Source organism: Diadema setosum, chromosome 9 (genome assembly GCF_964275005.1).
Source record: "Diadema setosum chromosome 9, eeDiaSeto1, whole genome shotgun sequence".
Taxonomy (NCBI): Eukaryota; Metazoa; Echinodermata; class Echinoidea; order Diadematoida; family Diadematidae; genus Diadema; species Diadema setosum.
This window is the reverse complement of record NC_092693.1, coordinates 34,670,330-34,688,063: the sequence shown is the minus strand read 5'-3', so window position 1 is coordinate 34,688,063 and position 17,734 is coordinate 34,670,330. Positions and strand designations below refer to the sequence as shown.

At 37.7% G+C, this 17,734-nt stretch overlaps 1 protein-coding gene across 3 annotated transcripts in view; it reads left to right on the top strand.

The window, feature by feature from the left end:
- Positions 1 to 15,914, top strand: part of LOC140232566 (septin-7-like) — a 126,214-nt gene extending 110,300 nt beyond the window's left edge. For 2 of the 3 annotated variants that reach the window (XM_072312660.1, XM_072312658.1), the window contains 4 exons: positions 2,278 to 2,425; positions 2,932 to 3,083; positions 8,569 to 8,613; positions 15,352 to 15,914. In XM_072312660.1, the coding sequence (XP_072168761.1) occupies positions 2,278 to 2,425; positions 2,932 to 3,083; positions 8,569 to 8,613; positions 15,352 to 15,397 (391 nt within the window). In that variant the 3' untranslated portion in view covers positions 15,398 to 15,914. The remainder of the gene's footprint in view (positions 1 to 2,277; positions 2,426 to 2,931; positions 3,084 to 8,568; positions 8,614 to 15,351) is intronic. The other variant, XM_072312659.1, reaches the window with a different exon arrangement.
- The last annotated feature ends 1,820 nt before the right edge of the window (positions 15,915 to 17,734 follow it).

The window sequence follows — 17,734 nt, the reverse complement described above, 5'->3', positions numbered from 1 at the left end:
CGTTAATCATTTCCAAACGTACAAACAACAATCTGTTACTTATTTTAGCATCGTACGGAGCTGAATAATACCCTTATTCATCTCCAAATTCAAAAGCAAACACCCGACATTCATTTTATGATCGAAGGAGCCGAATGTCACTGCTGTCCACTTTCGAAAGTGAAATGAATCATCTGACATATTTCAGCATCGCACGGAGCCGAATGTAATACTGTTTTTCACATTCAAACGTCAAGGCAGACATCCGACATTTACTTTAACATCAAACGCAACTGAATGTTATTGTTATTCATTTCGAAATGTTAAATAGCAAATGTCTGATATTTTTTTAGCATCTTAATTATGGAGCAGAATGTCGATACTGCTTTTCACTTCCGAACGTTCAAGCAATCATCTGACATTTATTTTGGCATCTTCCGAAGCCGAATGTTATTGAGCACTATTTACTTTCGAACGTAAAAGCGAACATTCGGCATTTCATCGTCGTATTTGTATACGGAGCTGAATATCATTGTTATTCATTTCCGAACGTCAAAGGGATCATTCGACATATATTTTAGTATCTTCCGGAGCTGAATGTTATTGCCATTTACTTTCGAACGTAAAAGCGAACATCCAGCAATTATTTCATCATCGTACTGAGTTGAATACTATTGTTATTCATTTCCGAACGCCAAAGCAAACATTCAACATTTATTTTAGCATCTTCCGGAGCTGATCGTTATTGCTATTTACTTTCGAACATAAAAGCAAACATCTGACAGTTATTTAGCATCGTATGGAGCAAAATATTACTGTTATTCACTTCCGAGCGTAAAAACAATTATCTGACAATTATTTCAGCATCTTCTGGAGCCGAATGTTGTTGCTATTCACTTCCGAAAGTAAAAGCAAATATCCAACATTTATCTCATCGTTGTACGAAATTGATTATTATTGTTATTCATTTCCGAACGCCAAAGGGATATTTCGACATTTACTTTAGCATCTTCCGGAGCTGAATATTATTGTTATTTCCTTTCGAACGTAAAGGTAAATTTCCGGCATTTATTCTATCATCGTACGTAGTTGAATATCATTATCATTTATATTCGACCGTCAAAGCAAACATTCGACATTTATTTCAACATCTTCCGGAGCCGTATTTTATCCTTATTCATTTCCGAACGTAAAGGTAAATTTCCGGCATTTATTCTATCATCGTACGTAGTTGAATATCATTATCATTTATATTCGACCGTCAAAGCAAACATTCGACATTTATTTCAGCATCTTCCGGAGCCGTATTTCATCCTTATTCATTTCCGAACGCAAAATCAAATATCTGACATTAATTTCAGCACCGTACGGAGCTGAATCTTACCATTATTCATTTCCAAAAGTATAAGCAAACATCCGACGTTTATTTTTGTATAATACGGAGTCGAATATTGCCGTTATTCATTTCCAAAATTAAGGGCAAACATCTGACATTTATTCTAGCAGCTTACGGAGCCGATAGTTACCGCTGTTCATTTTCAAAACTCAAGGCAAACATCCGGCTTTTTTGGCGGCCCGGCGTGCGTTTTTGGTGACGCCGGTCGCAAATTAACAATGCGCGAAATCGTGATTCGATTCGCGAAAAGACTACGCTAAATCGCTACACTCGGCAGGGGCTACGTCGTCCTTTCACCAGGTCTCGTTACAAAACCAAAATCTCGCGTGAGTTCTTGCGTTACCTATCGTTAATTTTAACGAAACATCGTTAATTTGCGATACGGATCGTTACTCATCGTTACTCATCGTTACTCATCGTTACTACAAACGTTAATTTTCCCGATCGTTACTTTGCGTTACTAACGATTCAGGTGAAAGCGCTTGCGTTAATGAAACGTTAATGTTGATTAACGCAAAGTTTATTTTGGTATATACTGTACATGTACATATTTGGGTTGGATTCTAACTAACAATCTCCTGATTACTTGACAGACGTCATATGTACTAGACTACCAAGCTTTAGTCCAACAGTCAATTCTGGTGCTGGTTCTTGTCCTTATCCATGTAGCAGCAGATATCAAGGACTACTACTGAAACACTGAATGGTCGGTGCTTATTACGTCGATCAAGGGCAATTTGTCAATCATATTAAAAGTACACTGTATTCTCAGAGTTTAGACAAAGGTACAATGTATGAGGGTTTCTCTGCAATTTTCAGCCAATAGTATGATTTGGGGATTTGTTTGCGGTAGATTTCATGGTGTCTAATGTCATGGCTTGATCGTTTCCACCTCATCACAGGACCAGCTCCAAGAACCCCATCGCCCAGTTTGAGGAGGAGAAGCTAGAGCACGACAAGAAGATGAAGAAGATGGAGTCGGAGATGGAGCAGGTCTTTGAGATGAAGGTCAAGGAGAAGCAGAAGGGTCTGGAGGACTCGGAGACCGACGTGAGTCCCCCAAGAGCTTCGACAGTGGTCACTTCAGTGGTCATTAGTATGAGCTGGACAGTGGTCACAGTGACGGCTATCAATTATTGTTCAGTGGTTTGCTTTTATTTGATTTTCCCATCTGTTTGATCATTTCGTCATCATTGATCTAGCACCTCTGAATATTGCACTGCATATCTTGTAATATCTACAATTCCTTCAATCTGTGCAAAGTATCAGAAAGAAATCTACAAAAATGTTCCAATTTGAGAGGGGAACACAAACTTCGATCATTTTTAAATGTCCTTTGAAGTAAACCTTCGGAATTATGAATCTTTTTTGGGCTAGCAATTCTTTTTTTCTTTTTTTTTGGATTAACAAATCTTTGGAATACTGAACCTTATTTCATTTTTGGAATTACGATCCTTCGGAGTTATGAACCTTTAGAATAACGAACCTTCGGATTGAGAAACCTTCAGAATAACGAATTGTAACCAAACCATTCATTCTTTTTGTCACGACGGCAGATGAAGAAGCGTCTGGAACAGATGAAGAAGGGGCTGGAGCAGCAGCAGCGTGACCTGGACGAGAAGAGGAGAAACTTTGAGAAGGAGAAGGAGGCCTTTGACGAGAACCAGAAGCTCAAGGACGAGCAGCGCAAGGCCGTGGAAGGATCAAAGTAAGTCCCGACCAATCCTCCTCCTCCTCCTCCTCTTCCCTCTCCACCATCCGCCCCATTCTCCCATCAACCAATGGGAATGATTCCCACTCTCTGTCTCAGATAGCCTGGGTGCCAGAAGCTGAAAACATAGATTTACCGTCCACCAAATGTTTTTTGTTTTTTATGGTTTTGCGCTATTTTGAAGGTGCTAAATCCAAATCTGGTTGATGCAACTCTTGCATCCTTGAGGGTTTTGAGATAGTCAATATTTTTGGTGGCCAATTTTGGGCAGCCTTCTTGAAGAGCTCAAAACCTTCAAGGATGCAAGGACTGCATCAGCCGCATTCGTATTCAGCCCCCTCGATATATGGTAAAAACCATCAATTATTTTCAATATTTTCACTACTTATAAGGGAATACTTATATTGAAATTTCAATTATTGGCAGCCAATTTGGATATCTCAAAGCCCTTAGTGATGCAAGAGCTGCCTCAGTCTAATTGGAAGCCAGCACCCTTGAAATAGGGTAAAACCAATTTTAATCTGTCCTAGACTTACAAAGAGTTTCAATATTAGCATGATTATGAAAAAAAATATATATATATTCTGTGGCTTTCAGACAAAATTGAGGTAATTTTGCCAGTGTAAGAGAAAAGAGTAAGACTAAAAAATTATGGGGGAAAATCCTCACAAATCCTTGAAGGCAAGACTCCACACATGGGATGTAGAATAAATTCCATGATAGGGTAATATTAAAAGTAGAAATGCTAATTTTTCATCTCTGATCAAATCTGCTCTTGTCAAAATGGCATCAGGTCAATAACAGATTCAGTTCGAAGGTTTATTGTTATGGCTCGCTGCTTTGAAAGCAAGCTGTCTTAAAGCAAGTCAGGTCAAGCTCTAAACAAGACAAGAGTCGCAATAGCATTCAGTGAAGCAGAGAAATGCTGAATAGACCCATTTCCTTCCACATTTTAGGCCTTTTTATTGAAACATCTCACAAGATGCACTTTATCAAAAGTAAGGAGTGTGTATGTAACATAAACATCTTTATCAAGTGTGTAGGTGGTGTGGAGTTAATTCTCCAGAGAAATTGACCATGTGTGTGGTGGATGTACAGTACCACCTGCACCATCTGTGAGAAAGATGAGCTACATTATTGCAAATCTTAATTAATCATGTGATGGATATAGCGATTTTTTTTTTTTTTTTTTTTTTTTTTTGAGGTAGTTTAGCATACCATCCATGTTGCATCGGAGTGACAGTGAATTATAGTCCGCCTTTATGACTTTTTGTAGGTTTGTTACAGTCGGCTGGCTTTCGTAGTAAGCAGTGATAGTTTGAAAGCGTAGTGTACCATCACGGCTGAAGCCCTAACAATCTCCCTGATTAACATGCCACTGTATCTTTATGTCATATCCATTTCACTCTGAAATTTTAATGTAATATTTATCATTGCTGAAGAGGATGTTTAGAGAGTAGCTAATACACGTGTAATTCAGAAATGCTGCAAACTGTTGCTCATCCAGTAATCTGCCACAGAAATCTAATCATTACATTTGCTTTATCATCATGCTTTCTCTTGTCGTTTTTTTTTTTTTATTCATTTACATTTTTTTCCCGCATCTAACCTTCAATAGTTTTGTTTCTTTCCACTCTGTCCACATATTTGTTTATTAGTTAGTAAATTTAACTTTCCATAAAAATTCAAGATTCCCCTGTGACTTAAAGTAAACAGGCATGAATTTTGTTGAGCTCAAATAAGAGAAAGAATAAATATTCATTATTATCATAATTGCTTTGTGAAATGATCGTGTGAATACTATTCTTTCAAGAATTGAATCAGAGTTTAAAAAATTAAACACACACACAAAAAAAAGAAGGGGGTGGACTTTGGAAATCTTCTTTTTCTTTGATCCACAAATTCTCGTCTTTCAAACGTACTTGAAAGTTTGTTTGCCATATGACGGTGATCAAATTATACAAACTTGATTTTTTTTTAGTTACTCTGGTTTAATGCACCCACAACTAAAATATGCTGCTATTACACTTATTTTTACCCACCCCCATAATAGAATAACCTATCATGACAACCATAACATGAGAAAGAATTTTATGAGCTTTATCTCAAGTGAATGATCTATTAAAAATTATAATGATTAATGATGTAAATGAACAAGCTTATGGCAGCAACCCATATAATTTCTTTGTATTTCTCTGTCTATTTTAGTTACACTTTTTCTTTAAATCAATCTAAAATGAAATAAGCGATTTGATGATAGGGAATACAAAGTATCAAAACAACACAGAATTGAGAGCATCTATATGGGAATTTTGTTCACAAGAGCGATGGAGAAAAACCTGCTAGATTCATTGCAAACCAGTTTATCCAACAATTACATATCAAAACGCCTTTAAAGACTAAATAAAAGAGTAATAGTTTTGGACTTCTTCATTTGTATCTATCTCATTATTTTATTCTTTTTCATTAATTTTCATGAATTATGCTTTTATTACTTGCCAGAAGGAAATTCAAAAACAGGTTACACACAAAAGTAAAGTCAGCTGCATGTCTGCCACCATTAAGCTTGCAGAGCAGCCATCATACACTGTTTCATCAATTACCTTGCACTCACTAAATGACAAAAAAAAAAAAAAAGATAAAGAAGAGTATATCAAGCATGAGGGCTCAACTGAGCAAAGGCAGAAGCTCTGGTTGTAAAACCAACAAATCCCCCTTTCCCAACGGATGTAATCAAAGTTGGAATATATTGCGCACAAAGTGTAGAATAATTCTAATGCATGATGGCATCAAATCTTGCAGGAAAAATATCTCTGTGGATTTGGACACCAGTACTAGGAAGGGGGCGTTGCCGCTAGGGCACCCCCTTCCCTTTAATAATGAGTCTCTATCTCTCTCTCTTTCTCGTAACTATGTGACCGATTCTGTGTTGTTTTCATGGGTGCTCTTTGAGATACTTGCCCCCCCTCTACCTACCTGTGTTCACAGAATGTGGGGCGTGCAAATTGCATTCCACAGGAAGAAGAGCATTCTCATGAAGCCCCCCAAGCTGTTCAGCCAGGGCGATTGACCTTTGACCTCCCACTGGGTCGCGGCCTGAAGAGAGGGGGGGAGGGTATGAGCGAAAAAGAGAGAGAAGCCCGGGGGAAAGGAAATCAAAGGACCACACGTACACTGTACACATTCTGGGAACATGAGTAACACACACACTTTAGGCAATCCCACACGCTCACACATCACAATCAACCACCCCCTCCCCCTCCCTTCGTCCGCGACGAGAGCAGACTCCGTGCCGTGTCTCTCGTAAGTTTGGACTGCCATGATCGACTCATGCATAGCTGTGCCCATTTGAAAAGGAGATGGAAAAAAATAGCTGCACCGTGTCTTGCTGTTAGTTATTTCCGTGGTGACGTGACAAGCATGCCTTCTTGTGTTTGTAACATTCAGTTCTAATCCTGATTACATGTGTTTGGTGAAATAGCTAGAGAATTCTCGGCCTCGTCCCAATCGTGTGTCTGATCGTACAGCTCGTTCGCTTTGAGTGTAGTCTCGCTGTCTTGTTTGCATGAAAATATGAAATGGTTTCAAACTTGCATGGAGCCTGTCCCCCAAGTCCAATATTAAATCACAGTGAGTTTGATAGTGGCTTGCATGTCTGTGGACTTTTTCACCTCACCTCACAGTGCATGAATCTGCTGAAGAGGATGAAAAGCTGAGACATTGACCTGACTCAGAATGCTCCTCCATTCCTCAAATCCTCATTCCTCAAAAAAGCAAACACCCCAAAGACCAGGAAAAAAAAAATCCCCTTCTTGCTGTTGTTGTTGGTACACTTGTTTAGTTTGCCTTTCATCTGTGTGTGTACTTGTCATCGAACTACAGACAATTAATGGACATGAGAAAATCCCATTCAAAACTAGAAAAGCACTCAGAGAGCGCAGACCTCCACCAAGCAGTTACTTTCCACTGATGATCTTGCTCTTCCATAGAGATTAGTGATTTTCACCCACTGAAAAATCGCCCGATTTCCCAATGTAGAAGCCTTTGTTACGTCATAAACCCTCAGATACGCGGCGCGTCTCTCCCCAGCAGAAACTAGAGCACGCACCATTTGGCACGCACTTTAGTGCGCGCATGCAAACCTCAAATACGCGCAGCCTGAACTCCCAAGTTCATTGACCCTACCTACCAAAATATCAAAATCCTTCATAAATTTCCCAAAAATTCTCAGATCACTACCAAAAGTTAATCGTTTGTTACCTTGTCATTCTCAACCTTTCCTGCAAGTTTCATCCCAATCCGTTAACTACTTTTTGAGTTATTTTGCACATGGACAAACGAACGAACGAACGAACAAGCCAACGGTAACAAAGACATAACCTCCTCCCTTGGCGGAGGTAATAATTTCTTAGTATTACCATGTGGAGAGTAACCCATTGAGGACGAGTTGATTTTGCTACATACATTTCTCACAGACTCCTGCCCGAGTATACTCTGGACTCGTCTTCAACGGGTTAAGTTAGACGGAGCAGCTAAGGTACAAAAATGCAAACATTCCCAGAGTGAAGTCACAAGGGATCCAAATCAAACAGCCTGTTCTTGGTAATGGTTTCCCAGTTGCAGGTGCTGGTTTGTAGTGGAAGCAGTCCAACATGACCTCTTCCCATAAACAGACAGATAAACAGACAAGAAAGACAGAGACAGACGGACAATTTTGTTTGAATCATATGAATGACTAGCTCATTGACCCCCAGAGATCTGAAGGTGGAGTGTTCACACGCACAAACAGATTAGCACACCAGTTGGGTGTCACACCTTGAACAACATTTCTTGTATGAACACTGTCCAAATCCAAATAATCTTACATTAAATTCTCCTGTGCAGATTGAAACTTCGGTAACCCTGGCTTACAGATGGGAAGAGAGATTTGCAGAATGAATACTCAGTGGGAATTATCTGTAAAAAGCACCAATGAGACAGCATTCAACATTGTAAAATTGATTTGACCTTTAGCACTATTCATAAATTCACTTATTGATCACACAATCACACTAATAGCACCTCACACCGTCTCCGGATCAACAAAATTGCGGTTCCTTCTCAGACTTTCTCTTTAATCCACACATAATATCTTCCCACCCAGAATGATTATCCGAGACATCATTTCGTCACCCTCAAGATAACTTGTATTCACATCCATGACACCCATTTCCCATGTGTCAATCAAGTTTGATGTACCCTGTGGGTCACCGAATACCATGGCATGCATCTGCATGTATATCAATCTGTATCTTTTGCGGTATTCCTTCATACAATTGTCTATCTATTCATCTCCTATCCTGATTGTATATATATTCATATATACATGTACAGATAGTAGAACATGCGATGTGGGTTGAAACACATCGCCACATCTTTTTTCGTGTCCGTAAATGTCTATTGTGATACCTTTTGGTGTTTTCTGGTGTGGTAACTTTTGTAGAAGAACTCTCAGCAAGAGATGGTCGTTTGATCCGTCTACACAGAGGTAACAACAAATTTGGCAGCATCTTTAATCCCAATTGCAAAATTATACAGCCATTGCAGTACGTTTGGTTTGAGTTCATTGATTTGCAGATATGATTTTTTTTTTCTTTTTACAGTTTTTAATGATTAACACACATTCACAGCGTACACTGAAAAATACTTTCAGTTCATTTATCAGTTTTGGTTCCGCATTTGTTTTTATAACAGCATTGAAGTTGAAGTTCACAATATAGATATTTGCACACAGTTTTATCAACATCTTTTTTTGCAATCACAAACCTGCCTATTCTGAATTTCTGTGCATGCCACAGAAGACATCCAGCTTTTTACGTGTATTCAAGTGCTCATTTCTGACAGAGCCAGTATGCAGACTCTTTATAATTGAGTGTAACCCTGAATTATTTAAGTTTAGCTACTATTGATTTGTGTTTTTCAGTGCTTCTATGCTCTAGACTAACCTGCTGCTTATATGTCTCACATGCATCATGTTTCTGGAATCTTAGAATCGTTAGAGCAGTCATGGAAAACGGATATGAAATGTGACCCGCCACAACAAAAGGATCCTAAAGTTGCTGACGGCTGAGCCGAGAAAATTGAGTTTGAAGTCGGATCATCAAAATCGGTCAAAACGATCGGATTTCTGTGTTTTGCATAATTTTGTAGTGTAATGTATCATCTATCATCTGCCGAAATTTTGAAGTTAAACGATCAAAGGAAAGGCAAGATATTAGTGTTTTTCTGGGCCATGATTTTCTGACTTTCAATGGAACAGAAACATGTCCGAAGATTTGGATTTAGCGCCACAGATAGACTCCGCCCCTAGCAGCGAGGGAGTGATCTTATTGATCAGTGCGTGGCACCCTGGTTAATGATTGTTCGTGCATAGACCGCTGGCACTAAGCTTGAATGAACATCACGGATGTTGCTAGGAGTATACCTTCTATTGTCAAGAGGTGAAAACTGTTGTACCTCCCCTTGATCATGATTGTGTTGGAAAGAAAACTTTAAAGGTGGTTTTCTCAAAACGCTAATTTCCTAGACCATTCGACGTGGTCTACTAAAATCACCAATATCTCCACAACCAAGTACTTTTATGAGTCGTGTTATATACAGAATTAAAGCGGAAGAGTAAGAGAATAATGCCATGTCATTTTCAGAAAATCGTCCTCCCAGACTCTTGGATCCTTTTGTTCTAGCGGGTCACAAATATGTGAAAGATACAATGAGAAAACATGGATGGCCAGTAAGGCGGTGTAGAACATGTTTACATTCTATCAGAAACTGATTTTAGACTAACCATCAGGCACACAGGGAGAGGATACAGAGAAATGCTGGAAATTTGAGTTTTCAAGACAACGCTTCTCTGATATAGAGCAAAATCCATTCTGTGTTCGACATTACCTTGTCATTGTATGTCTGTATGTGATTTCTCACACTACAACATGGTGGTACTTTCAGTTCAGAAATTCACATTTTACCTTTTACAAAGTCTACTTTTATTTCGGGGGGTACAAAAAAAACAGTGAGAAGATCCATTCATTCAGAGATGTGTGTACAGTTACGAAGACTTTACCACCTCCTTTTTTTTTTCTTTTATCTATCTCTTGTTCCAAATTCAACATTTTATATTCCATTTGATTTGAAGAGAGAAGTACAGCTCAAAATAACCAATTTCGGATGGAAATAAACAAATATATGAATTCTGTGTAACATGAAGAACCTAATAAAATTGGAAGCTTGTAGAATTTAGGCTCCATAGTAATGACTTAGGAGTTTATTACAATGTATTAGTGATGAAAAATGATGAAACATATGAGAACACAAAATGTTAGGAAAGTGATAAAGTTAGATAATACACACACACACACACAGAGAATATACAGTGTTCCATGATTAACGCTGAAGGTACATGTACACCATACATGTTTGTTACAGAGCTTTAATAGTAACAATGTGGTCAATTGAATATAGTCGCCTGAGTAAGACTTCATTGTGAATACACAAAGATATTCCTATTGATCAGGGTACATTTAGGACAATCAAACATAGGATTTTAAGAAATTGGCTAAGCTACGAGTGTAACTCATTCCAAAATGGAGGGCATGTAGTCACGAGTGTAACTCATTCCAAAATGGAGGGCATGTAGTCTTTAAGAGCCAGTGCCGTACAAATGGGAAAAATGATACGATCCACTGTGTCTCGTAGGGTAAGATTGAATATTACTGTTTGTAACAAACATTGAGGAAAATGATTCTTCAATCAGTGTTATTTACAGAGTAATGTTGTTTGTAGCAGGACACAATGTTGTGTTTAACACAATCATTCTATTAGACTGTATCCAGCAGTATGTGTTTAATTTGTTCCCCACCCCCCCCCCCCCCCCCCCCCCGTGTGTTGTATTTCTTCTTGTGTTTTGAAGGCCTCGTCTGTGTATGTGAATATATCTGCACATTTGTGCATGCTCTTTACATGTATGTACACATGATTATTATATATCTTTGTATAATTTCTTGATTTTTGTTATATTTATTTCTTGATTCTTATTTACTTTTAATGCTTTTGTTGATATATTTATCTTTCCTGAATGTTCTTGTCTTTATTTTCTTCTGTATTTATTATTGATTTGTTTGTTTATTTATTTATCTATTTCAATATATTTGTTTATTTGGATATTCAAAGTACTGCCCAAAGAAATAAACGTTCTTTAACCCTATTCTGACTGGGGAGTCGTCAAATTGACCCCCCCCCCCCCCGACATTTCACGCTACAATTCTGCAACGCGCAAAGATTTTGCCGCGTCGTTTCATGACTTTTTTCATTTAAGTCTCCCGCATATTTTGAGACCAAATTTGCGACGTCCGGGTACAGCGTTCTGAAGTTACATCATGTTTTGCATATGCATGTCAACCCGAAAACAGCTCAAATTCATGATATCGTGTGCAAATCCAATGCAATTTTTTGTTTTTTTGTTAAATTGGTATAAATTAGATTATTTCAACTTTTAACTGTTGAAATTAATAAATTCTAACGTAGATAAGCTTGAAAAAGTGCCTGCAACAAATTTTGGCAATAAAAACAATAGAAAACAAAAGAAACTAATTTCGATTGTGCAATTTTTTTACAAGAAAATTGTTGAATGTGTCTTGAGGAACTCTGACACAAAAATTTAGCAGTCCTTCAGTCTTTTTAATGGAGTTATAGGTGAAAATATGATTTCATGCATAAATTTGCATAATTAATTTACTAAAAATAGAAAGTCAATATTTTTCTATTGTATGACCATGTAATCTTGTAGTTGACATCCAACTCTATCTTCAGGCAAAATTTTGCGGCGATTGCACTATCGGCGGCCAAGATCTGAAGGGGGGTTGGGAATTTGTCTCAAATAGCCCAGTTAAAATAGGGTTAAGAGTGAATGTTTAGAACCATGCACTTTACAATCAATAGTTCCCTCCTTGTATAATGTGAAATATTATCATTTCAGTAGATGAAGGAATAGGGGAGGGTGGGGGACAGGGGTAAGCCTATTGTGTTAAAACTGACTTTGTTCTAAAACTGACAGTATACACGTGTACAGTCATGATGTCAAAGATGCGAATGACAATTTTGTATGCATACATTCATGCATTCATCTTGTATGATTATAGCATGAGAGAATGCTCCATTTCTTCTTGATAGCATGATATTTTTCCCTCCTTTTTCTCTTTTTTTCTTCTTCCTGGAATGAATGATTTTTGTGTTTTGTCCTTTGCAATTTGTGAATTTGTTTGTATGTTCATTTTTGCTTTCTCTTAATTCTCTTCTACTTCTGGTAACTCTTTGTTTTGCCCACGTCTTGAAGGTAATTTTGAATCTGCATTTGTTTCCTCTTCTTGTGGCAAATGATTAATGAAATGATCGATGGAAATGCTTTCTTGCTGTACCTCAAATTTGTTGTACATTTTAGGGTGATCGACACATATTTTATGCTTGTGTTGTCATTGCTGTGAAATTAGAATTTTTGTTCATTTCATTAGCTATGACACTGCTTTTGTTGTCGACTCCAAGAGATAGTGCTATCTTTCAAATTATCTGCTTGTGAAGTTGTGTCATTGTGCCTGGATAGATTTTAGTGAGTTCACAAAAATAGAGAATGCCGCGATACGTGACTAATATATGTACTACCATTTAGGGATCATTGCTTTTTTGCAGCAGGATTTGCCCTTTTGAATACAATTCCATGACGTGCTCGGGTTGGCTTAAACAAATAAAGTGACAAAATGGGAACAAAATGGTGGAAGTTCCATATAGATTGGACCCAAAGGAGTGCAAGGAAGTCACAGGATTTTGAAGTTTAAAGTATTCACATATCACTGATTTAAAAGTCAAAACCATATGTACTGAAATTGGCAGATGTGAGATTGTTGTGACCTTACATTGAACTACATGCAAACTTCACTCTATTTCCTTTTTTTTTTTTCTTCTTTTCTTTTCTTTTTTTTTTCTGGGAAATCACTATGGATAAGATGTATCCTGAGCATCAAACTCTTGCTCTCTTTTTATCACCTAGCAACAATGATATAGGAACAAAGGGCTTGCAGTTGCCATAACATTGCCAAAAACATTTTGATTATGTTCTTGTGTCAAACCAAAGGAAGTGATGTGAGATGATGAATTTGTGCGTATTCAGTGAAAACATGTGACGTCTTAAAGAGTCCATAACTTTCTATACACTGTTGTATCTTTATGCCCAATTTTCATGAAACTTTTACCTTTTGTCCATCTGATTTGACTCCATGGATTTAAATGCCAACTTGAACATGTTGTGGGAATGCATTTAAAGGGATCATATAGTTTTGGTTGAGACCTAATTTCAGGTTTCTGACATTTTTTTTGGTGAGATAATGAGATAATTTTCACCAAATAAACTTTGAATTCCTCTTAAAATGGTATGCTCTGTACTATTTCATAAGTTATTTCTTGGTATCTCACAAAAAATTTAAAAGCCAAATTCTCATCTCCACCAATACTGTACCATCCCTTTAAGCACAAGTATGATGAGACTGACTTTTATCTATTTTATTTTTTTAATTGAGCCAAGGGAGATATCTGCTGCATAGCCATATTTCCGGGGGGGGGGGGGGGGGGGGGGGATACCAAAAGAAAAGACAAATGTATAAAATGTTGTAGTGGTTTGGTTAGATTCAAAGTCAAGTCAGTGTGCAGTTACCAATTATGTAGTTCACTGAGCAATTGACATGTGGAAAACTTTGGACTTCAGTCACTTGTAAGAAGTTATCAGGTACATGTATGTCAAAATTGCTGTTACATTCATCTGCAAGTTCTCATGTTTTTGATCAACTCTTAGATGATCATTTCTGCACACCGCATTTTGCATTTTGAAGCAAATTGAAACCTCTTCCTTGATTACAATTCTCATTCTTATTTTTTATTTTAGTTTTCTTCTTTTTTCACTTTTGATGTCAAGTTGGTTAGGAGTGGGGAGAGTTGTCCTTTATTCAGAGTATACCTCTGACACATTAAAGGCATCATCAGTGTTACAGGCCTGACAAAAGTCTGAATTGCATATTCTCTGGTTTGATGTGGAAGTAAAACTGATGCAGTCGAAATTTATGATTAATTCTTTTTAAATCAAAATTAGTAAGATGGCTAGTATATTCAACTGCCCACTTTCCAAATAGACAAATGTTTCAGAACACACACAATTTTGAAATGGTATACTGGCCATGTGGTATATATGTTCATAGATATCATAATAGAAACAACACACTTATTGTAAATTATCGTATGTTTGACTGTCTGTGTATCCCTGTATCATTTCCTCTCTTTTTTCAAATTTTCTGTTAATGATGAAGATTTTGTGGTTACATTGCTAATATCATAATATATTTGTGAGAGAACACCACTTGTTGGTGACAGTGATTTCATTCATTTTGATATCTCACGATCATCACGGAACCACTGTCCTTTTTATGAGACTAAATTCCCATCTGCTAATCTAATGACTGTGTGTGTTGAATGGTAAGACTACCAAATGAAGTAAGGGCATCTGCCCAGTTCTATCCTAACTTGACATCAAAGGGTTTGACTTTGCTTTCTTAGGGTTTTACCAAAATTTTCTTCTGTTATCAATTTAGTTTATTGTTTATTGTCTTTTTAAGTTACAATTGTACATTGTATACCTGTAAAAACTCTCCATGATCATTGTTGTTTATATGACAATCAGTACACCTACACCTTGGTTCATACTTGTATTCAATTTAGGCATTTCCATGTGCCCGTTGCTTGGGGCGAACGACTCTTGCCACTTTTAAATCTTAAGAATTGTCTCACATGAAATGGTTGTCAGAGAGCATTAACAATATTCTTGAGTGTCATCCAAAGTTGGCAGTAAGCCATGGATCCATTTAGGAAACTTAGCCTCAAGTCATTCCATTGATGAAGCAAGAAAAAAAAAATTACTGTTAATGCTTCCGCATCCAATCTTTACTTTAACTCAACAGATCTATACCATTAGTAAAAGAAACAGGGTTTGTGCCATCTTAAGGCAAAGGAGTTCTGCATCAAAAGTGCAAGTGCATCCCCATTCAGTAATTTGGTTCCATGGGAAACCAGAACTGTAATGCCTAAGTGTCAACAATCACATAAAGAAATGTTTGATGTCTTTTGATAACTGCTTCTCAACATATTTTCTTGTCTTCCCAATCTCTTTTCCCCCCTGTTTCACATGGACATTTAGGACCCTGGACCCCAAGAAGAATAAGACAAAGAAGACTATATTTTAAACTGGACTTGAACAGAGCCTCACAAACTCTCTTTTTTTTTTTTTCCTGCGTGCGCCAATTTGCAACATCTGGGAAAGGAGTTTTTTCCCCGCTTTCTTCTTCAAGAGCACTGCAATAGACCAAGAACCGCAGTCACCTTCCTACAGCTGCAGAGTTGTGCCACACTCCTACGGTTCTTTGGACGATGTGTCCAAAATACAAAAACAGAGGGGAAGACCCATTCACACTTAAGATGTGATCCAGCTGATTGTCATCCTCTTCCTCAGAGCATCCCTGGTCGTCGTCGTCGTCGTCATTTGCCAGCATTATCGTCGTCACCGTCATCGTGTGTCGTCACTGATTTACACTCGCCTCGGATGGCAACGGTTTTCATTTGATTTGCCGTTTAGAAATGCAAAACTGTGAAGCAGTTCAGCGTAAATGAAGTGAAAAATAAGAATGTCATAAAATATGTCCCTTGTAATTTTACTTTAATATACTCTGTCACATGATGTGAAATGAGTATTTTAATCTTCCTCCCCCCCCCCCCTTCCTCTTTCCTCTTTAAGACTGCTTCATTGCAGTTGCATTTTGCAGTGTTGTGAGGAAATATGATTATGCAATGTGTTCATTAAAAATGTTCCAGGTCCTAATTGTTTTTCACTGTTCTTATAGACACAACAGTAATTTCTTGTTCTTTGCATTGTAGACATTATGGATGTGAAGTCACAAATCTGCTACAGGTTGTGTTGCAGAAGAAAAAACAAGAAAAACATTGTGGGATCGCAAAATGTCATCACTACCTTCCTTAAATCAAATGTTTTAGAGCCAAATTGATTGACATAAGCAACTTTGACAGGCAAGGTAGGTTGAAGATGATTTCAGGGAGAAGAATGAGCGAAACAGTAACCAAGCAACGGCTAAACTCTGTGGGGGGTGATGATGACTAGGACTAGGCAAGTGATGGATATGGGGCTTTAATTTGCAAACAGACACCGAACGTGATCAGAACAAGTCCCGACAAGCAGGAAAGGCTATGTTAGACGATTTGCTCAGTGGAAAGGGGGGAAAAAAACAAGGAGGGGGATAAAAGTTCACTAATGAAAGATTAAATATGAATTCTGTCACGATCACAAATATTTAAGTGTGTGCTCGTAATTCTCTTTGAAAAGTTGTAGCTCCGATATCAGGAGAGTGCTTGTTCATATGGGCAATAAGCTATTCCATTGCCCTCATATCTGCACCTTATGATGGGGTGTAAGCATGACCCCCTCTCCCTCTCAAACTCCCCCCCCCCCAAAAAAAAAAAGAAGAACTATGCACCATTGGTACTCGAATGAACATTTGGAGGAGTCGTCTTGTTCAAGTATCTACCCCAGTCAGGTTAAAAAGATGGAATGGATATGGAAGTATACAGATTGTACATTTTGTCTACTTTGTTTGATAATATGTTCATCTTGTTTTTGGTTTTGTTTTAATTCTGTGGAAAAATCATGGATGACAATGTGTGTTTTATGAAAGGATGCGGGGCGGTTTATGCTGTCTTGAAGAATCTTATCTGTAGTCTCACATCAGTTAATTGAACAGAACATTTTTGAGAATAAAACAAATTTGCAAATTCTAGTCGGAGCCTGAAGACTGGTCGTTTATATATATACCTTGTAGTGAAAAGCCTGTCACTCTTCTCTTTCAAATCGAGGTGTCATTCTTTTTTTTTCTTTTTTCCTTTTTCGATAGTTATCGATGGGACCAAATAGGATACTATAACTAGTGATGAATCATTCTACATATACAATGTTTGCTATCGATCATATTGAAGGTTCTGTCAAGCTGTATGGATAGTCCTTTTGCGATAGTTTGTCTTAGTGAATTGATTTGCATACATGAATTTTCATCAATAGGAAGAAGTATTTCAGGCTGGGTCTATTTTAATGGAGAAGAAGAGAGAAATCACAGCAGAAATTAATCAAACCAGTGTGAAATGAACGGCACACTCGTGAAATTATTTCCCCGTGTCTAATCCCTCCATATGTTGTGTAATTTGAATGTGTAAATAGTAAATTTTCTCTCTCCTTCAGTGGAATGAAAATGAAAGTTAGGTAGGATGTTGTAGTTCTTGAATGAGCAGTCAGTTCAGTTGAGCTTAACACGAGGAGATGGATGCTCCAACAGCTGAGGTAAACTGTTTTCATGTAGACTATTAGTCCTGCTATTAAAGGATGATATTCTTTTCCCTTTTATCAAGGTGGAAGGGAACTTGTAGCAAGGGTGTGAAGGAAGTTGTTATATAACATAATAGATGGTGTCTACTTTGCCACTCATAGAACAACGGTCAGATCGTTACGAGCAGTGTAGAAG